We start from the raw sequence: 22,336 nt of genomic DNA, 5'->3' as shown, positions 1-22,336 counted from the left end.
ACCCACTGTACCACAGTGTTTTATTTCATCTGAAAATGCAGGAGCATGGGACATTATTTTGGCAAGCTTATTTGGGCACCAGTTTCTCTGGCATAGGGACTCATTTCGTTCATTCTGTAAACATTCTTTTTTGGTCTGTAATTACACGTACATGCAGTATCTTAAACAAGCACCACTAATAACTGAGCTTGGCACAGGTTCTGAATCTTTTACTCAAATGGAAAAATCAGATCTTTGTGCTCAATGTTTCATTGTGAAGCAGTCATCACGATCATTGGACTGGAAACCACAATCTTCGCATCTGTATTCTTCAGGTCACGAACATTTCTCCCTGTAGATAAATATGTAAACATAGTCACGCATGGTTGGTACGTACTTGTACTCGGTTGTACAAATGATTAATTTAGCCCACTCACTTCCTCTCCTTGGGCACTGTTCACAGTTGTTGCCAGAACCAGGGACACACACTGTAGTGCTGCAGTGAATATACACCTGGATTGCAGAAATAGTGTGAGAGCACAGTAATATGCAGTAACAGTGGAGAAGCTATAATTAAGTGGAATTATGAATTCTTTACCTGTTCCCTCAGGGGCACCACAGAACTCTGGTCTACAAAGGTGAACATTTTGAAAATGAAGCGCTTGTGGTGACTTGGGTACATAACACCAGAAGATTGTCCATCAACAGCGACCAAGTTGGTCAGGTAACGGGCAGGCTCATCCTTGTATGGACACCTGGAGAGGAAGAACTTTCCATCAGGTACAGAAAAACTCTTCATGAGCCTCATTTTGATTTGTACTGTGTGTGGTACTGAGTAGAACAAAGAATGGAGCCATATGTCACCAGAGGAGAAAAATCATTACAGTTTGTATATGGAAACTTCAACCAATGCAGCTGTAGCAGTCAGAGCGATGGAAGGGAAAGATATGTTCTATCACTACACCACACAGTAAAATCCTAGACCAGTGAGGGTGCATATTTATACTCTCAGGTTTTAATGCAAATTCTGGATTTTGATTTACACATTCTATATGTTCAAATTGTGTCATTTTATGACAATATTGACATTTTAATCAATAATTGATGAGTAATTTACATTACACTTTTTCATGTTATAATAAGCTTGACTAATAATTGTAATTATTATTAAGTATGCCTACTGTGATATACTAGACTAGAGTATATGAATCCAATTCAGTATTTTAACCTTAACCTATAACTGTATCCTAAAACTAAATGTAGTTGAATAAAAAGGTAATTCAGCCTTCATTGCCACGCAAATGGAAATCACATCACAGCTCCAGGCGGAGTCGCTCATTTCGTTTCACCAGCGTCGCCAGATAGGGTTAGGTTTAGGCATAGTTTTACTGATGTTAGGGTTAGGTCTAGGCATAGTTTTATTGAGGTTAGGGTTAGGTTTAGGCATAGTTTTACTGAGTTCTGTGAGCAGAAATGCAAGCCTTATTTCACCACGATTACGAACTTCACCAAGATTAATACGATCTTTCCAAAGGATGCTGTGTGATAGTTACCCATTGACCAGCAGGTCCCACTGGGGCAGGGTGTGAGGATTGGGATTGATGGTTGTCCAACAGTGACCAAGAGTTAGGTGGATATGATCAGTCCTGCCTACAATGCTAACGTCCACAAAGATGGGATCCCTCAGCACCTTTGTCACAGGATAATCCGCCAACGTGTAGTATGAGCTATAGGCCACATCCTCTGTGACAGGACAAATATATAGTTCATAGTGTACCCAGTTATGAAATGGGACACAAACAATGATCAGACTAATATGTTCTTACCCTCATTGCAGCCCTTTGAGATGCATTGTCCATTGCCCAATCTGAGCACAACTTCAAGGTGTCCAGCACCAATCGCTGGAAAAGGAGGAGGTAAATCCCGAACCACAATAACCAGGGTTTCAACAACGTCGCCAGTATACCTACACTGGAAGAGCAGTCTGGAAGATAAGAAGTATGATATTATATTCCTTTGTCATGTTATGTCCTTAACCACTTTAATACACTTATTAAAGCAGACCTGAATTGCACTGCAGCCGATCTACAAGCTCACAAACATGAGTTTGTAGATCTGCTGTTTTTGGCGAATGTTCCCCCCATAGTAGGGATGCTGGGGTTCAAGTGGTTATTTTCATTTTATAGTAATGAAATCCTGAAATGGATTGCCTACTCATAGGTAGTGTCTCTTGTGATGGCTCCACGGGGTCCAACTCCAACCTCATATGAGGATGCCATCCTGTTCTCATAGATTATACGACCAGACTCCTCCTACAAAAGGAAAATCGGACAACAATCTTCACAAAAGTCAGCTTCTTTTACTGATTAGGTGCTCGGTCTACCTACATTATTTATCTCTAGATTGATATTTCTATGCATTTGATTTATTAAAGTTGATGTATTGATGTATTGCCTTGCTTATTGTAAATCGCTCTGCTAAATGCTTAAATTGTAAATTGTAAAAAAAAAAAAGTCTAAAAAAGTATTAACAACAAAGTAACAAACAACAAACAATGAAACAAAATGTTCCACTACCTTGACAAGAGTGCCACAGCTTGTCACAGGGAACTGGTAAATGGCAAAGCCAGAATTGGAGTCAACATGTGTGCATCCTTGACCTTCCCCCAACAATGTGATGGAATCCAGGTCAATTTGGGGCAGAGTGGCATCTCTAGCCACCACCACAATAAACTGGGCATCCTTGGTGCACTGGACAGTCACTAGATAGCAAAGAAGAAGAATTAAGGGAAGGTTAAAACACAAAATGAAACTAACATAATATGTTATTACCAATAAGATGCCTCAGGGCGACATACATAACCCATATATGGAGATTCATATATGGAGATATGCTGTAAGAGCCCAAACATGCTTACTCAGTTATTCGTTATGTGAAAGTCCTATGATGTTTATGACATCTGACATCATATCCTTTTATGCCCATACATGGAGATCCCTGTCTGTCAGTGTTGTATTTGGCCGATGCGGCCTCCATATATGGGCATTCCCATATGATGTCCTGTTAGATATGGGCCTAATATTGATGACATCAGGGAACTCCAAATATGGGCATAAAAGGGATTCTGTTAGTGTGACATCACAGTAAAGCCAGAGCGTGATGTCAGAGCGGCAAACCCATTCTGTTAAGAGTGGTTCCCCTGACATCACAGTGATCAGAGCATGATGTCAGAGCGACAAACCCATAGAACTACAGTGTCAGGCGTTATAGACAGAGATACATACGGACAAGCTTTGACCGTTCACATACTAAACTGCGACCTACGGTCGCAATTATTAATATAAATATAGTAAGTAAGCCTTGCCGAGCCATTGAGGACCATGGGGCAGAAGCCTATCTCCTGTTTCTGTAGCGTGATGCAGCTTTATGTACAAATACACCCCTTGGACATGACGCTAGTATCGCAGGGACTTACCTCCAAATCCAACCCTTGATGCTGAGTGCCAAGCAGGGAGGCACTGGGTCCCCATTTTTCAGAGTCTTACCAAAGACTCTGAAAAATGGTTGGGGATCGATCCCCTACCTCCCAGTTTCAGGACGGACACTCTAACCACAAGGCCACTGAGCTGATTATTAATGAAACTGATGAATAATCTAACAGACCTGAGAATCAAATCAAATGGTCTGATACAGTGGATTTATACATTATATTCAAGTGCTCTAAAACAGGTGATAATTTAGCCTCTGCCTACAGTTTTGTACAAAGGTGTGGAACATTTCTTTGTACTTTTATTCAGTTCAGGAGACGATCACTAGGTTTGAATATGCTTTATTGACAGAATGGAGGCAGCAGGAGAGCATTGTACAGCATGACATATAGATAGATATAGGTATTAAGATCGTAATGTAGTCTACTTTTAAGAAAAAAGGGGGGGGAAAAAGAATCCCCCAATTGTTCTCAAATTTAGTCATGGCCAATTCCAAATGACTACTGCACTACCTGTCGAAGGCAATCCCAGACATGGGCCTTATATTCTGTTATGTTTATTTTGTTTAATTGTTTAGCTGCATTTTGAAAGTATGATCAGCTTGTTTAAATGATGTAACCTTTTTTAAAGGACACCAGATTGACATAAGTCGATGGACCCTTTCAGACCCAGTTTCAGAGAGATTTGTTTTATATACAGTATACTGGAACTTTTTACATGTCCTATTTTGTCTGATATTTAATACTTGACAATTGGTCTCAGTAATTCACCAAGCACTCACCTGCCTTTCCATAGTAGCAGTCGTGACCATCAAAACAGCAGCCTATTGCATCACATGTGTACTCTGTGATACCATCTAACCCACAGGGGACTCTCACTATCTCTTCTACATCACAGCTGGGTGTCAAGCCGGGCGTCATTGGTTTTTGTGTTGGTCCAGGCCCCTTTACGTACGGCGGCTGTACAGGATGCCCAGGACGCTCAGGATGCTGTACGGGCGGCGGCTGTACAGGATGCTGTACGGGCTTTGCGGGCGGCTGCTGTGGGGTATGAGCATGCTGTATGCCGGATTGTGGTGTTTTTTTTTCCCACCAGTTTTTAGGTTGTTGTTGAGCTTCGATTAAAGTCGGAACCAAGCAGCACAGCAGAACGAGTGCCAGCCAGCAGGTGGCACATGAATGTTTCACCATGATCTCACAGCAAGCTGACCAGAGTGTCCCCCAAGTTGACTGAAGCAGCCCACAACTTTTATTTGTAGTTGAACATAATGTATGAAAAACTCCGCCTCCAAGATTACATTCTGCCATTCAAATCTCTCTATCATTCTAATAGCCAGTAAAATGCTTCAGGGGAGTGGTCTCTAATGTTTTATAAATCCAGTGGTGTAAAGTAACTATGTACATTTACTCAGGTACAGTACAGTAAGTACTTAAGTACACCATTGAGGATTTTTTACTTTACTAGAGTATTTCCAATCTTCAATACTTTTACTTCTACTCGACTACATCTCAGAGACAACTATTGTACTTTTACTCCACTACAATTATTTGAAACGTTAGTTAGGTCTACTGGTTATTTTGTAGATTGATTATTATTACAAAACATGCATTAACCACTTAAACCCTATACATTTTGGCCATTTGAAAATAGCCAATCTACAAGCTCACAATGCATCGCGATGCAACACATTATGGGCTTGTAGATCTGCTATTTTCAACAGATTTGTACTTATTTGAAAACTTGAAATGGGACATTCTGCACAATGAGTAAGTACTTCTACTTTTGGTACTTTAAGTACATTTTGATGCCAATACTTTTGCAATTTTACTCAAGTACATTTTAAATTCTGGACTTTTACTTGTAACAGAGTAGTTCTACACTGCAGTATTGATACTTTTACCTAAGTAAAACATTTGAGTATACTTTTTCCACTTACAACAATGTAGGCCTAAATCTTTGATTTAGACAATTTAGCAAGCCTTTTTGAAACATGCACATCCTATCAGGTAGATTAGTTCACTGGAGGTGGCAGATGATTTGAGTTTGACATGAAAATATCTATTGACAAATACATTGTTGGGGTCACAAAGAGCTTTACCCAGGACAGTGTGACCTTAAAGCTATTTGATTTGACAACACATGTTTATTTTGTTATTGCACAATGTGCCTGACTTTTCTCTTTTAGACCTGTAACTACAGTGAAAGGTTCAGGTGACACTTAAACGTCCTGTACACGTGTAAGGAGGCCTTTGGCCTTGTCACATGCATGCATGACATCGATAAGCAAAGTGACAATTTGACAAAATAATGTCAAATTTCACCTTGTACTGGCTGGTTATTGTGTTACCGGCGTCACTTAGCCTATATAATCATGTGGTTGCCTGGTCCATAGCTAGAAGGAGTTGTTCTAAATCTTAACCCTATGTAACATAGCTTTAAGGAGAACTTCTAACGCAATGGACCAAAGCTAGACAGCTTCTGCCTCCAGCTCCTGTTCAGCCGCAGTCTTCATTCCCTTAGTCTTATCATAAAATACTGACTAATTGTTTTCTAACCCTATTTAAGAAATGTTTTTGCATATTTCAAAATATGCAAATGCTAATGCCAAAATCTAGACTTGAAAAAAAAAATCAGACCCTGGAATATAGCTATGTATATTCATAATGTTTTTCATAGGCCTATAGCCTCTAAATATATAGGTCTATGTATTGTATAAAAATATGTCTAAAATATTGGGTATGTGGTGTATCTTTTTTATATCGATGCATGCATTGCTCTATTAAAAACAAAAGACTTTGAAACAATCTAAGAAATCAAAAATCTTCCACACATTTTCAAAACAATATCAATGATAGTGAAAATAGCAGACCTAAAGCTCACAATGATGTAGGCCTATCAGTGAAAAATATCAATATTTGTCTTTAAAATGTAGAGTGGAGTGAAAGTCAGATCCCCAAAATACAAATAGTAGAGTAAATGTACTGTCCAGTGTCCACCATTGAGCCTACATTTCCCACAATACCACGCGTGTCTGATCCGTGAATCAGTGCGCCCGCTAGCAGGAGTCGCGTCGCTGTCTTGAAGAACACACAAGCGCATTACACTGTAGTGACTGTTGTACACGCTGTACACTATATTAAGCAATAAGATATAACGGGAAGAGCAGAGATGTCTCTGCCAACCGATACGAAAAGCCTGAGAAGAAGACAGACTACCGAAGGTGAAGTTACATTTCATAATTTGTTAATGCTAAATGCTAAACTTTATACAATATACGCACGAGATTACATTCTATGTGATGTCCATATGGCCAGTAGACGTGTGAGCATACGCATTGCACTTGACAGACATCAGCATAATTAAACTAGACATATGACGAGTGACGACACGTCGCCGTCATATTATGTCTGTGACAGTGAGTCTAGTCTGTCATGCGATATCCCTGTCTCTCTCTCTCTCTCTGTGTGTGTGTGTGTGTGTGTGTGTGTGTGTGTGTGTGTGTGTGTGCGCGCGCGCGTGCCTGCCTGCGTGCATGCGTGCGTGCGTGCTAGTAATGCTGTTTTTTGTTTTGTTTTTAATTCATCTTTAAATAGACATGGCATAAGCTGTGCAGCTGATGCAACATGGACAGGCTTTCAGTTGCATAATCATGTTGTAATCAACCTATATTCATGAGGTTTCTCCATCTAATTGTCTCCCATATTTCAATAACCAATTGATCATGACATTTTATCATCTTAGCCGGGCGTCTTACTGGTCATAGGCCTATACATAATATATAATAAATAGTGATTTAATTAATTTGAACATAATTGGAACATAAGCAATTATTATATTTCTGCTTATTTTGATTGATTGATTGATTGATTGATTGATTGATTGATTGAAGAGTTTATTAGCAGTTTGCAATAGAGAAAAGTACAGTTTCATGACAGCACAAATCACGTGTACAAGGTCAACTAAAAGGAGATCCTAGAAAGCCTTGCCTTTTAATCTTCGTAAAACCAAAATTGCACAAGGCAGATATGACAAGTAACTACAAAGCCCTGATCATTTCTAAACTTTTCAAAAATAGCAATTGTGTTCTGCTTTTTTTTTTTTTTTTTTTTTTTTACTTCTTTTAATTATTATTGTATTACATATTGCCCTATATGCCAGGTTGAAAGAATTGGTTAAAGGAGCTTGGAAATAATGATATAAATATGACATTTCTGTTCATTTCTCCCAGCTTTTTTTTTATACAGATTAAGGAAATAGTTATGCAAAAATAATTACTATTAGCTCAGATAAGTGCTTAATGTGATTATATAACAATTGTGACCGGCCTAGGGCCATGCAATAGCATTTAACTGTTTAAAATCATATGTTGTCCATTTGTTTGTCTGCTTCTAGTGTTTGTATTTTTTGTTTAAAAGTTGGAAACTTAAACACTGAATCATTAAAAAATCCTCTAACTTCTGTTGTTCTCTCAGCTTTTTTTACAGACTGATAAATTAGTAATATCCATCAGTAATTGGTCTGTTTTTGTGTAGTTTGTTGCCAGCAACGCATCACGAGGCATCCTTAGGGATCACAGATATAACTTTGTCCATTAGTTAGATATCAATCTGGCTAGCCATCGTCTAAGAAAAGGTCGATCCTTTTTGGAGCTCAGTTGTAGCTCGAGCTCAGTTAGTCTGTTCTTGAGAGACTAGTTAGTCAGTGTTTCTCAACCACTGTGCCTGGGGACCTTTGGTGTGCCCCTGAGAAGGGTCAAGTGTGCCCCTTGAAACTGCTTGAAAGCCAGTATTGTATTTATCATTCTAAAAATGATTTAAACTATAGTGAAAACAGCCGATCTACAAGCACACAACGCCTCGCACCGCGAGGCGTTGTGTGCTTGTAGATCTGCTGTTTTCACTGTTGTGCGACAGCCTTGTATGATGAAGCAGGGCTTTACTTTGCGAAGAAACATACGAATTTGAAACTTGTAGATACAAGGTTTCTTCCCGACAGTGACGATATTTACACCCCCGCATTATGTTGGCGTGCCCATGGATTATTGGGACATGAAAAGTGTGCCCATGCAGAAAAAAGGTTGAGAAACACTGAGTTAGATATTGACACGCCATCTTCCCATCAGAATCAGCAGCCAAATTATGTGCATGGACAGCTTCAGCATGTCTTCTTAGAGAAAGAGCAACTCTTTGATTTGTGCCTCAGTCTGGCCAATGCTGCCGCAAATCACATAACATTTCCAGCAGTGACAAACATTTAAACATCTTCACTTACAGCTGAAACTGCAGTCAGAAAGAGGAATAGGCTCCAACTGGAAGAATAGGCCCAGTTCTGAAAGTTCAAGAAGGGAAGCAGCTCGCTTGTCATGAAACAGTCATGCTTTTGACCTCTTTGTCATGAACATGTGGTCAGTAAATTAGGAGCAGCACCTCACATACTAGAGATATATCAAGCAAAGGACAGATATTGCAGGCTGGTGACTGACACAGGTTGTTACATGGTTAATTTATATAGGTTCATTGAGGCTAAACAAAGCCCTACTTTGTTCTGAAGATACTAGTGAGCAGTTTGAAGCATGATGGTCGTGTCAAAATGTAAGATTTAACATTTTAGTTATTGCACATATCATGCACATTCAAATGGAAGGGAGGTTGTGAGCCTTTATTGATATAGCGACAGTGAAAATAGACAGGAAACAGGGAGCGAGAGCCGGGGAGCGACATGCAGCGAACTGGAGATGTGCCCTAACCTCCCGGGCAACAGGCACCCATAACTGTTCAATTGTTGTAGAACAGTGGTTCTCAACCTGTGGGTCGGGACCTCCAGGGAGGTCACCAAATTATTTCGGGGGGTTCCCCAGATGATTAACTTTATGTGCAACATTGTTTTCTCACTTAACAGTAAACGAACCAGTATAAAGTATATTGGGTATCTGCACATTTCTAAAGTGACAATTTGAGGACTTTTTAATACCTCTGATTTCTGAAATGATAAATTAAACATTGGCCAAATTGTCAAATATTAGAGGCAGAAATTGTGAGGCGTTGTGAGCATGTAGATCGTCTCTTTTCACAATAGAACCGTGTTGTACAAAATGTAATGCCTCAACTCTTAGTGCTTGTCAGGGTGGGGGGGGGGGGGGGTCCCCAGCTAAAATATGATTATTTTGGGGGTTGCGGCCTGAAAAGGTTGAGAACCACTGTTGTAGAACACCAGTTAAATATGTATTAGTTTTCAGCACATTATAATACCTCACTAACTCACTGATAATATACTGTATAAAAGCTCTTTGTTATGGAAAAATACCCTTCACAGATTGGCTATTACAACTGTGTTCTCCTGTTGCAGATTCTCTAGTGGAGCAGGACTCCCAGGGAGCTTCCCAGCAACCCGATTTACTGGACACGTGGAACACATCACCACATCCGTCTCTCCGTCCAGGACTCCACACAGCTAAATGCCTGTCCACACACGCATGTGAGCACTATTCTGAAGGGAAGTATCATTTCTCAAGAGAAGTATTTATTTCACAATATGGCATTTCATTAACATGTCAATGGCACCATGTCTGACCTCAGGTCACAGCCACCCTGTCCGTGATGACAGTTGGGAAGATATCACCTGCAAGACCACCATCAGAGCAGAGAATGAAGTGGAAGCCAATAAATTAGTCAACAACTACAGGGTGAGGAAGGATTTCCCTACATTTTGAGTTTCAAAAAAACATTGGGCGCCTGCTGGCCTAGCGGTCCAGGCACATACCACATAGGCTCTGATACCTGACAGCGTGTCGTGCGTTCTAGTTGCATGTTGTTCCCCATCTCTCCTGTTTCCTGTCTACCTGTTCTATCAATAATGGCAGAAAAGCCCCAAAAATATCAAAATAAATAAATTCGTGTGCGCGCGCGCGTGCACGCTTATGTAATATCAGTTTGGTTTCAGAAAATGGAAGAGCCATGTGACGGAGCGTCCGCTTGGAGAGCGCTCTGATGTCGTGAAAGAGCTCTACTCTGAACTTACCATCATAAATCCACACATAGATGCAGGTGTGGGTTAGCTTATTTGATTGTTTTGTGAGGTTTCGTGCCACTGCCAAATGATACAGACAATGGATGGCATTGATTTTATATCTGTAACTAAGTGCATATTATACCGTACACATCAGTAATTAATCGCTCACATGGAGGCTTTCACTATGCTGATCAGGTGTCTTACTTTTCTTGTTCTGCTATCAGGTCAACTAATCACATTTGGAAACCTAGCGTATGTGTTCATGTTTGGTTGGTGGATGTTTCTGGTGTACCTTGTGGTCAGCATACTAATGTTCATCACTATTCTTGGAGCAACATATGGTATGGACATGTCTTCATTATCATTTGATCACTAATTGATTGATTGATTGAATACTTTATTAGAGGTTTGCATAGGAAAAGGTACAGGACAGTACAGTTCACTGATACAAGGTCACACTGGAGCCCAAATATATTTCCCCCCCCCTTCTCTTTGCAGGTAAGCTTTGCTGGCAGTTGGCATGGTACTTCCTGTGGCCTTTTGGCAAGTCAATACTTGAGGTACTGTTTGTGTCTAGCTGGACTCTGTGTTATTCCCCGTCTCTTCCTATTTCAAACCAATCAAACCTAGTTAAAAAAAAAAAAGTCATTTTGCATACCTACTTAAAGGGACAGGTGCATCAACCCAAAAAAAGAATCCTGTATTCTCTTACAGCAGCAATTTAATACCTGATTAAGGTCCAAGCGACCTTAACATTGTATTTGCATTACATTGTTGCTGTATTAAAGTGAACACAGTGTGCCTGATTCTTGTTTTGCTTCAACCAAATCAAACGAAAACCAAGAGAATACTGTACATTTCCTAATCGTCTAAGTGTCTTTTGTCCATGAAAACAAAAAAATAAGAAGAAAAGGCTGTTCATTATAGACTAGAATAGAATAGAATGTATTTCTATCTAATTAGCTTGTTATTTTAATACATTAACCAAAATACCAATATTGTTTTGAACAGAATTTCAGCAAAACAACTCAGCTCTATTTAGACGCATCCATGCTTGATGTTAAATGGGAACTTTTGGCATTTGTTTTTGAGTTTTATGTAGACGGGCTGTGACTTTCCAGCAGAAGCTGTCAGCACCCTAACACATTCTGAAGTATCTTTTTTATTTCCTCTTCATAAAACAATAATTAGGAATTACATTAAATATCAAGTTCAACATTGCATGCTAGGCCCGATAGTCCCGAGATTATTTCAATGTCTTTCCCTGCCAGGCCCGATAGTCCCGAGAATTTCCAGTTTTTGAAAAAGAAAAAAAAAAAGAAAAAAAATGTAGTAGGCATGATAGCAATAGCGAAATTGCATGTTTAACCCCCATAGCAACCCCATCTTTCAAACATGGCAGCCATCTTTGTTTACATTTTAGGAAAACATAATGGCTGCTATCTCATGAATGCCTGAACGGATTTCCATTCGGATTTTTTTGTTTGAAAGCTGTGAGCAATGTGGACACACGTGGTGCATTATCTAGGCATGGGTGTGCATGATCCGTGCACTATGAATTACATGGAAGTCTATGGAGACAGGGGCACATGAGAGTACGAAGGTATTGTTAAATGGCAGGGGATGTGTTAATGTTGGTTTCTGAACAACCTCCATCCTTACTCCAGGTAGGAAATGGAGTGAGGAGGTGCTGTGAGAATTCCCCTCACTGTGAGTGCACTTTAGATGGGGTGGAGGACACCATACCCATCCTGCTCCCTTCACCCACTGACGGAACAGTCCCTGAACTGCCGGGAGCACCTCCAAGGAAACCCTACTGGGTATGTGTGCTACCAGGGGCGTCACAAGGGGTAGGAAAGTGGGACTGAGTTACTGGGGCCCAAGGTGGAGGGGCCCTTATAACTTTATCTATTGAAAAATAGCAGATATACAAGCTCACAGCGTGGCACCAAGTGCCGCGCTGCGAGCTTGTAGATCTGCTATGAAAAGTTGTGAAAATGTGTGAAAATCTTTGAATATATGTATTTTTTAAGCGAACATTTCTAACTCAAATTTTGCTTCTGGGTGGTCCCTGGAACTAAATATTTTGAGATCGGGGTCCGTGGCCAAATACATATCATCTTGGGGGTCCTTGACATAGGTTTCTTGCACACATTTTCAAGATTTTTCAAAAATAGCTGATATACAAGCTCACAGCGCGGCACTGTGAGCTTGTATATCAGCTATTTTTCAATAGTTAACATTCATGGGGGGCCCGCAGTGAATCCTTGTACCCAGGGCCCAGAATTTGGTGCGACGCCCCTGTGTGCTACCGCTGTGTCTGAATCATATCGGGTCACAGCTTTTTATACAGAAACTAGAGAGCCTTATGACTGTTCTGGAAAGAAAGACGGTTTATGTTCACACCGGCAGCCCCAATCCAATTTTTGGCCGATCCAGATTGGAATCAGATTGGTTTTGATTAAAACCTGAACAGCAATATACCACATAGAAACATGTTTTGCTAATCAGATTTGAACCACAACCCTATGTGGTTTGACATTCAATTCAAAACTGTTTTCTAAAGATGTGTCTCAGTCTCTAGACATAAGCCTGATTTATACTTTGTTGTTTGATAGTGTCGACTGCGTTGTGTTGTGAGCCTGTAGATTTGCTATTTTCAGAGAAGCTATAAATTAAGCATTACTGTGTCATTACCACAGCAACCAATGCAACCAACCAATGATGTCTGAACACAAAAATCTGATCTGGTCACTTTCTAATAACAGTGTGGATAATACAGTCATTACAGTGAAATTGGATTTGCCTGTAGTCTGAACAAAGCCTTTATGAAACAGCAACAGACTGCCTAAACTACTAAACCAAAACTCCATGGAAATCAATTCAGCACATTAATTAAGCACTGTTCCCTTCATGTTGTGTAGCATCGTTTGACCACATATGTATGGCTGCTGCTCGGTTATCCTCTTCTGGCAGTGGTTCATGCCCTGGCTTGCTTCCTCTCATGGATCCTAGTCTTCACCATCCCTGTGGCAAAGATGAATGCCCGCACCCTGGGCACCATTCTCCTCATGGCCCCTGAGGACATCTCTGTCTCCACATGCTCACATGTGAAGGTAAGACATATCCAGTTACAGTAAATAAACACCTGAGGCCGGTTGATATTGTCTTATTGAGGCCACAGTAGCTTTCTGCCCTCTTAAAGGACCATACTAGTGGTTTGGCATACTTAGATCATTGACATGGTATACAGTGCTGATTCTGAGTGTGCAGCAACTCTTTGTTTTGAGGTTACCCAACACAATAAATTGTATTATGATGATGATGATGATGATGGTTAATAATAATTATCATCATCATCATCATCATCATCATCGTCATCATTTTATTAGGGTTAGTTAGTTGTAGTTGATGTTTTGGGACCATGGAGAAAATGTAAATATATGCAAAATCGAATATTTTCATGTTTTGTACAATATAGCCAAGCTTAATAGATGACTCAGTAGGTTCTACTCACTAACTATGTTATTTCTATTTTCTTACTTTGTTTTTAGCGTGACACCAGAGCACTCCTTTGCTGTTACCATGCAATAAACTGGTACTACTACAAATATACAGTTGATGGGATCAATGTATTTGCTGTCAGTATCCTTTACCTGAAGATGACCCGAAGGACTCATTGTTTTGTGTGTGTGTGTGTGTGTGTGTGTGTGTGTGTGTGTGTGTGTGTGTGTGTGTGTGTGTGTGTGTGTGTGTGTGGGTGGCATAAAACCTGTTTAAGTCTTTGACTCCCATCTCAGATCTCCTCCCTCTGGTAATAGTTGCCCTGGTGATTGGATACATAGACAAAGACAATAAGTATGCCAGCTCAGAAGCCAAGTTTGGCATAGCACTATGTTCCACAATACCTTTGTCCTATTACATTGGTATGGGAATTGCCAGGTATGCTCTCTTTCTTGGGATAAAAGCACACATGGATTATAGTAGGGGTGCAACATTTAATAAAACACATTGTTTTAATCGAAACTAGAAGACAAACTAGAATCAAAATTAGAAGATCTACGACAGATGAACGCTTAAGCTCTGCTATTTTCTGTACTTTTGCATGACACCGTTCTACGATCAAATAAAAAGTCCCCCTACAAAGTCACCCAACAATAAGACTGATTAATATGGTTAATACAGCCTTTTGGTTACATTTGTACACTCTCCGCGTTAAATGATCACTGAGGATTTAGCAGTTCTCCTGTGATGTCTCCCTTGTCTGCAGTATCTCTGCCCAGAGTAACTTTGCGGTGGGAGCAGTGGTAAACGCTTCCTTCGGCTCCATCACTGAGTTGACCTTCTACATCACAGCCCTGATCAGAGGTCACCGCACAGACAATCCCTGTCTACAGGAGATGGTTAAAGCAGCACTGACTGGCACACTACTAGGATGCATCCTTTTCATCCCTGTAAGTCACGCTACTTCCTTAACAAACAAGCTCCTTACTTCAGGATACTAAAAGAACAGTAACAACAAGATGGAAACATGGGGCTCTGTCTAGACTCTGTCAACATTACAAATAAAAATAATATGACATGGTGCATGAGTAGAACACATCATTAGGTTATCAGACATATTACAACAAAGTTATGCAAAAACACCAATAATACAAAATATAATCGCCTGTTGGGTTTTGTGAACCATGATGCTTGAGCGCCACCATTAGGCTCCGAGTCCTGAAACCTTTGGTGTGCCCAGTCATGCTCCTAGGTGACCCTTTGACCTCTAGTGGCCACCATCAGGCAAAACCTTGTAATGAGCAAACTTAGTTTGTTGAGATTATTATAGTTAAAACTACTTAACTAAAATGAGGTGTGACATTATGTTTGTTAACTGAAACAAATAAACAAACTAGACTTAAGAAAACCAACTGAAACTATATAGTGTATTTACAAAAGTACACTAAAAGTCTTTGTCAATTTGGTAAAATGTGTCTATTGTTTATTGAGATTGTAAGGTATACATGACTGTGAGTCAACTGCTTTAACATTTGTGTTGGTATTGTAATAAACGTATGCCCCAAATTATAATTAAAAACGTAACTAATAATGACACTAATAAAAAAAAGGAAACAATCAACTGAAACTGAAAGATAAAAACTAATACAAAATTATAATAAGTCACTCTGCTTATTAAACATAATTATTCCTTGACCTAAACTAAATATCAAACCATAAACTTGAACAAAATATGGCATTTGTGTCTTCCAGGGTATCTGTATGATCATTGGAGGTCTGAAACACAGTGAGCAGCGCTTCAATAGTCGCTCTACCGGAGTGAGCTCTGCTCTGCTCTTTATCTCTATTGGAGGTAAGCACTTTAATGTCTGTTATCCCCTAACTGTAGAAAACCTAAAGGGTTTGTTAAACATGAACCCTAGTGCAGGGTTTCCCAAACTTTTTTGTCTCAGGGCACCCCATAATTTCTTTTTTAAATCCGAGGCACCCCTACATTATAATTTTCACTCCCAGCACCTTTATATATTTATAGCATATCGTTGTTGTCGGGTGGAAACTTGTATGTCCAAAACCTTTCGATTTCTATTCATCATCTAAAAAATGTACTAAACTAGTGAAAACAGCCGATCTACTGACTGACAGCTTCATTTTCTGTTCTGTAAAGCGTTTGAGCTGCATTTCATGTCATGAAAGGTGCTATACAAATAAAGTTGTATTATTATTATTAACAGCTGTAATTTTATTGTAAAGTGTCATATAACAGATAACAGCTGTAATGTAATTCTAAGGTGTGAATTCTCTGACTGTCATCCAGGTGTGTTTGCCCCCACACTATTCTCGAAGGCCTATGGGAACCTGGTGTGTGATGCTTGTACCAACTCCACGCCAGGAAACACCACAAGCAATAGTAGTGGGCCATTTGTCTGCCATAACTGCCACTATGACCTGGTCAGTGACCACACCTGTTGAATTATTCCAACTAGACCTTACCCGTTCAAAGATATGTGCTCCAAGTTACTGTAACTGGTGCATGCGTGAGAATATGTGGGAGCATCATAATGTAAGGAGCAGCCCATGGAGGACTGTATATTTATGATGGATACAAATAATTTAACAGCAAAATTAGGTGAATAGAAGTATGGGGATGTATGCACTTACTGTCTCCACATAGTTTTTTCCATACCCGTTGGAAGATGACCCGGTGCATGCATGACCCATGAATGCAGAGAGAGAGAGAGAGAGAGAGAGAGAGAGAGAGAGAGAGAGAGAGAGAGAGTGTCTCTTCACTGCAACATTCCTAACTGTGAGAGAGGTGTGTGTGGGGCTATGGGATCCCATGGCCTGGAGGAACGGACCGTAACCCTGACAACAGGCTGAGCTGAACAGGCTGTGCACCATAAAAATGCTAATATACAGCATACGATTTGTGAAAGTGACAAACGGGCTTCACAGTTATGTTAGGTGTGTTCATATGCTAATGGTGATGCGATTTCAGATCAATTGCTCCAGCCACTGAGGAGAAACGCTGTTTCAGACAGACAGACAGACAGACAGACAGACACTCACTCACTCACTCACTCACTCACTCACTCACTCACTCACTCACTCAGACATTCGCAAAATTATAGTATAGATGTATGAATGAATGGACCATTGTAAAGCACTTTGAGTTCGCAACTTGCTTAGAAAAGCGCTATAAAAACGTAATCCATTATTATTATTATTATTATTATTAGAACAATTACTTACACTGCTACACATTTTATAAAACTGCTACAATAAACACAATGTGAATCATTGATTATGCATTTCATAGATATGGTAGGACCAATATGGAAACAAGTCCCCGGGACTTTTTTGTTATCCTTTTAGCTTTAATGTCTTACTGTACCACCTGCTGTTTACATTTCTGACTGATAAAGTATTCAAACAGCCAAAGCGGTGTACCATATAGAATACCACCTTGTTATTCGTTGTTGGTGTATCAGTCTGACCAGTAAGCAAGGGCTGATCATCACTGCAAATATGCCAGCTATCTTTGACATAATGAGCTCCTTCTACGGCGACGTTACTCTTAATTTGAGCACTTTAGCTTGTGCTGATTGGTCAGGTATTGCCCGATTAGCCCTTGGGCTACTAACAGTTATCTTTTGTCACTGCCCGCCCCTCATCTAGGGCAAATAGAGGCTAAATACTATGAGAAAATAGTTTTGAATTTTCTATTTTCTTCAACAGAACAACAAAACATTGTTCCACGACCACATTGAGTAAGTGATTGTCTATTATGTTTGATATTTTAGCTGTAATGTTTGCTGTAATTTAAAAAAAGAAAATCGTACACGTCGTAATAGTTAATATACCTACAGTATGTTTCTTTCCTTGTGTCTGCTCATGTCTAGACCGCTGATCTACACTGTTTGTGTCCTCTTGCCTATTGCCTACATCATTGGTCTCATCTTCACATTGAAGACACACTCCCATATCTATGACATCCATGTTGGAGTGGGGCCCGGTATGAGACTCTACTTCGTTTCCATACTTTGTGTAAGAAATACTGCTAAGTTGTATGTCAACTGATTCCAGATATGCATCTGGTGCTTAACAATATAGATAACTGTCAGACCGCCATGGTCTCATGCTGAAATATCCGGAGCATTTATGTAAGTCTGAGAGTATACAAATGTAACCAAATTGACCCTTACGAGTGCACACGCAATGCCTTTGTGTGTGTTCAGTAACTGGCAATCCCGGAGCAGTGGTCCACTGGTCACGCTGGAGATCACTGGTCATCCTCATCATGGGCACTGTGCTAATGTCTGCATGTGCTGATCTCGCCACTGAGCACATCCAGCCAATCCTAAGCCAGCCCAATATCTCACAGGTGACTAGACATTGACTCACACGCACATTGCATAGAATTTTGCATAACACCTTTGACATTATTCTCTCTTTCTCGCTAGTATTTCATAGGGGTAACAGTTCTGGCGATGGTTCCTGAGATCCCAGAGATTGTCAACGGGATCCAGTTTGCCCTCCAGAACAATATCAGCCTTAGGTACAGTAGGTCCTGCCTTTGGAAACCCCAAAGTTAAATGCTGCGTCACAGAAGTCTAAAGCAGTGGTTCTCAAATATGTCAAGGACCCTCAAATTGATCTGAAAATAGACTTATAGTTTATACTATTTATAGATTTATAGTGTTAAAATGTGTCAATATTTTAACACAATAAAATGTTGTTTTCACGCTTTCGGTCATTTGACCTTCAGGTATCTAGCCAAAGTATAAAATAGGGTTAAAGTTAAATGATGATTTTGGGACCCCCCAAGGACCCCTGGGGTACCTCATTTTGAAAATCACTGCTCTAAAGAAACCTCTGCCACTGTGTAAAGAAATATACTAACTGTATCAAAATGGTTTACATTTTCAGTCTGGAGGTGGGGAGCTGTATTGCCGTGCAGGTGTGCATGCTACAAATTCCTTTGCTCGTCTTATTCAACGCTTTCTATGTAAGACACCCTCCTTATTATTGTTGCTTTTGCAGAAAGAAAACCTACTGGTGATGGTGGTTTCGTTTCCTGATAACATATACTATTTGTGCATTGTTTAGGATGTGGGCTTCTTGCTCATATTCTGTGACTTGCACCTGTGGGCCAGTATCTTCAGTGTGATTGTCGTCAATTACATCTTCATGGATGGCAAGTCAGACTATTTTCAGGGTAAGTTGTTATACAATGACTAATCCAGCAGCACCTTTCAGAATCATAATGAACTTAGGTGCCAAGTGCATTTCATTGTGTCAGGGCAGGACTTTACCCTGGTTGACTACTGCTCTTAGCTGCTGAAGTGTTCAAGCTGAATAGTCCATGGGCCAGACGGGTTGTCGGTATCAAAAAGGTGGCAAAGGTTATCATGCATTTTTGAAAAGCTCTATATCTGTAGATTATATTTTGGTATGATAACCCTTTCTTAGACACAGCTAAATTGGTGTTATCAGCCTCTAGAGTTGGTGTCCCATTAACTTTACATTACAGGAAAAAAGGTAAAAAAATAATCTGCTTTTAGTAGCATAAGAGGGGTCAAACTAGGGGGTTTTCATGATGCTGAATCCATTGCAAGCATCTGTTTTGCACAAAAAACATTCCTTGGGCTATAAATGGCCTCAGAAGACAGTGTGTGCATTCATGTTAGTCGGAGGCCTCAGGGTTTTATTTCTCATGCTAATCAGTCTAAAAGCGCCAAATTTTGCACAGATGTAGCCCAGGGCATGCTCTAATGATTTAGCTAGGGCGCCCGAGTCGGTGACCTTCGGGCTCCAGAAAACATCCACAAAACTCTGAAAAGTGTTGACTCATAACTTTTCATCACTAAACCAATGTTTTTCTGGAGCTGTGGCGACCCCGAAGGTCACCGACTCGGGCGCCCTAGCTAAATCATTAGAGCATGCCCTGGGCTACATCTGTGCAAAATGTGGCGCTTTTAGACTGATTAGCACGAGAAATAAAACCCTAAGGCCTCTGACTAACATGAATGCACACCCATACATGCATCGTTTTCTGAGGCCATTTATAGCCCAAGGAATGTTTTTTTGCGCAAAACAAATGCTTGCAATGGATTCGGCATCATGACAAACCCCTAGTTTGACCCCTCTTATGCTACTAAAAGCAGATTATTTTTTTGCTTTTTTTCCCTGTAATGTAAAGTTAATGGGACACCAACTCCAGCGGCTGATAACACCAATTTAGCTGTGTCTAAGAAAGGGTTATCATACCAAAATATAATCTACAGATATAGAGCTTTTCAAAAATGCATGGTAACCTTTGCCACCTTTTTGATACCGACAACCCGTCTGGCCCATGGACTAGAAGTAGTCTTTACATTTTAAGTACGTTAGTGGCCCCATGTGGCAGCAAGAGGTAAGTGTTTTTATATACAATTTACCTCATTGCAGTACATTTATAGTATTTTACCCAGGGGGCAAGATGGGCTGATATCCCATGTTTTGTTTTCAACCCCTCAAATGATTTAAAATAGATACAATCTTGCATAGTGCAGCTTTAAGAAGAAATAACATAAAAAAATATATATATATAGACAAGAGTCAACATGTGTTATACCTATGCAGTTGCAAAGTATGAATACTATTTGTACAAACAAATAGAAGTCATCACAAATCATCACAGTCAATTACTTGCAAATGTCATTCTGAATCATAATCATTGTGATGTAGTGCTGCATTTATAAAAATAAAATTAGAGACCTCTTTTTCAAAGCTAACCTAACCTATGATATTTTAGAATAGAATATTGTTGGTTGCTCCAATCCAATTACTTCAATATAAACATTAATTCTATTTTATATTTTCTAAGTCTCCTGTTCAACTGTTATTGACTGTTATGTTCATCTCTCAGGCACTGCTCTGGTGGTGGTCTACCTTATTCTACTGGCTCTCTACTTCTTTGCTCCTTCTCCAGCAAGCTGCTTTAAAGCCTGAATTATTCTTGTTTGCATGCAAATGGCAAGCACCGAAAACAGCACATGCGTTGTGCCTTCTACTGCACGTTGTGAGCTATAGTATTTTTGGATACCAGCTTGTAACTAAGTATAAATCCGGCATAACAGTGGGTCACTGTGTAATCGGAGTTCCCAGAAGTTCTTTTTTCGCCACTAGTACTGTAACCCAAACATGTTAGCCCAAATGTACTCCATATTTTATTATCATGAAAACCTTTTGATGTGAAATGTTATTCTTGTTACTGCTAAGTTCTATTGAGCCAGATAAGTTAATGGTTGAGTTTGTGTATTCTGAAGCATTTTGCTTTTCTACTTATTTGTGTTAAGCATTTCGCTATGATAACAACTCAGGGAGGTACTGTATGTTTTGTGATTGCACTGATATACAATAGGTCAAAGGCCAGCATGGCCATTCAAATATTCTGTTTTTTATTGCCTTCTATCAACCTGAACATTTCAAATATAAGATGTCTCGCCCCTTGCACACCGACATACATCAATCATAACATGAAACAAATAACTCTTCAGTGAAATCCTGAAATTTAATTTAGCTCAGAATCAGTTGTGGATGCACTGGAGTCATTGTTCTGTATTCATAAATCAACTAAGTCCACACAAGCCATCTTATATTTATTTTCTTACCGCTTCTGGGAAGAAGGAAAACATATTATATACTGTACACACACACTGTATATTATATATACAGTATATACGTATATAAAAATGTTTTTGCAGAACAGGTCTCAAGGCAATAAAAACTAGTACTTTGATATTCCAGTGAATTTGTCTACTTCTGTCATTGTAAACTTAATGTACCCGACTAATTGTTACCTGGTTATACACTGTAAGCCAAGGCATGTTTGAGGTGGATAGATTATTTTTTATAGTGCTGCTAATGGATAACATATATTTGTAAAACTGTATTTTGTAAGTTTAATGCTTTTCATTAACTTTTGTTAACTATAGTAACAGCTCTCAAAAGTATTTCATTTAATCACCTTGAATCATTAATTGTATTACTTAAATTGTGACTGAAAGAAAAAGTGTGACTATTTTCATGTAAAACTGTGTGAGACAGGATTTTTTTGGATATAATAATTAAGGGTCAAACAGTTAATATAACTAAGCGATTTCATCGTTTTAAAGATTTTAATAAAATAATATATTTTGGGGGAAATGTTTGAAAACGTTTATTTCTCACATCTCATTAAGACCCATTTTGAGATTGTCGATTGGCTACTTTAACTTTTTCCTCAACACTGTTGTACAACAAATAGGCCATAAGTGGTTAATCAAAGTAATCGATTTTGGCGATTATTATTTATACTTATACTAGAGAAAGAAAGA

At 39.5% G+C, this 22,336-nt stretch overlaps 2 protein-coding genes across 5 annotated transcripts; one reads left to right on the top strand and one right to left on the bottom strand.

Annotated features, from left to right (window-relative positions):
- Positions 1-4,691, bottom strand: LOC308293721 (zona pellucida sperm-binding protein 4-like). Its single transcript, XM_080736338.1, has 8 exons — positions 4,249-4,691; positions 2,556-2,740; positions 2,194-2,291; positions 1,806-1,963; positions 1,533-1,722; positions 578-734; positions 417-492; positions 1-331 (listed from the first exon to the last, which is right to left on the bottom strand). The coding sequence occupies exons 1-8, from the start codon at positions 4,655-4,657 to the stop codon at positions 249-251; spliced, it is 1,356 nt and encodes a 451-aa protein (XP_080592464.1). The 5' UTR covers positions 4,658-4,691; the 3' UTR covers positions 1-248.
- Positions 4,692-6,539: 1,848 nt separating this feature from the next.
- On the top strand, positions 6,540-22,156 carry LOC308294733 (uncharacterized protein). Of its 4 annotated transcripts, none has more exons than XM_080737545.1 (20): positions 6,540-6,687; positions 9,813-9,941; positions 10,043-10,149; positions 10,396-10,510; positions 10,700-10,816; positions 10,974-11,035; positions 12,143-12,295; positions 13,400-13,591; positions 14,030-14,120; positions 14,276-14,417; positions 14,746-14,929; positions 15,732-15,831; positions 16,294-16,427; positions 17,715-17,746; positions 17,879-17,991; positions 18,215-18,360; positions 18,440-18,534; positions 18,906-18,936; positions 19,086-19,194; positions 20,887-22,156. In XM_080737545.1, the coding sequence occupies exons 1-20, from the start codon at positions 6,636-6,638 to the stop codon at positions 20,967-20,969; spliced, it is 2,187 nt and encodes a 728-aa protein (XP_080593671.1). In that variant the 5' UTR covers positions 6,540-6,635; the 3' UTR covers positions 20,970-22,156. The 4 variants fall into 4 exon arrangements, with proteins under 4 accessions (XP_080593671.1, XP_080593670.1, XP_080593672.1 ...); XM_080737544.1 differs by having other exon boundaries at positions 18,906-18,984; XM_080737546.1 differs by lacking the exon at positions 20,887-22,156 and having other exon boundaries at positions 19,020-19,130.
- Positions 22,157-22,336: the final 180 nt, after the last annotated feature.

This window comes from Nannobrachium achirus (assembly GCF_963921795.1).
Source record: "Nannobrachium achirus genome assembly, chromosome: 11".
NCBI classification, from domain to species: Eukaryota; Metazoa; Chordata; class Actinopteri; order Myctophiformes; family Myctophidae; genus Nannobrachium; species Nannobrachium achirus.
The sequence above is the reverse complement of the archived record's forward strand: the minus strand, read 5'-3'. Positions and strand labels throughout refer to the sequence as shown.

Excerpts from the sequence above, each read along its gene's own strand:
- LOC308293721 (XM_080736338.1), bottom strand. The coding sequence starts at position 4,657 with ATGGTGAAACATTCATGTGCCACCTGCTGGCTGGCACTCGTTCTGCTG. Across the intron at positions 1,723-1,805 it reads CTCAAAGGGCTGCAATGAGG|AGGATGTGGCCTATAGCTCA; the intron begins GTAAGAACATAT and ends GTCCTGTCACAG. Across the intron at positions 493-577 it reads TGGTGCCCCTGAGGGAACAG|GTGTATATTCACTGCAGCAC; the intron begins GTAAAGAATTCA and ends TCTGCAATCCAG.
- LOC308294733 (XM_080737544.1), top strand. The coding sequence starts at position 6,636 with ATGTCTCTGCCAACCGATACGAAAAGCCTGAGAAGAAGACAGACTACC. Across the intron at positions 15,832-16,293 it reads GCTCTTTATCTCTATTGGAG|GTGTGTTTGCCCCCACACTA; the intron begins GTAAGCACTTTA and ends ACTGTCATCCAG. Across the intron at positions 18,985-19,085 it reads TCTTATTCAACGCTTTCTAT|GATGTGGGCTTCTTGCTCAT; the intron begins GTAAGACACCCT and ends TGCATTGTTTAG.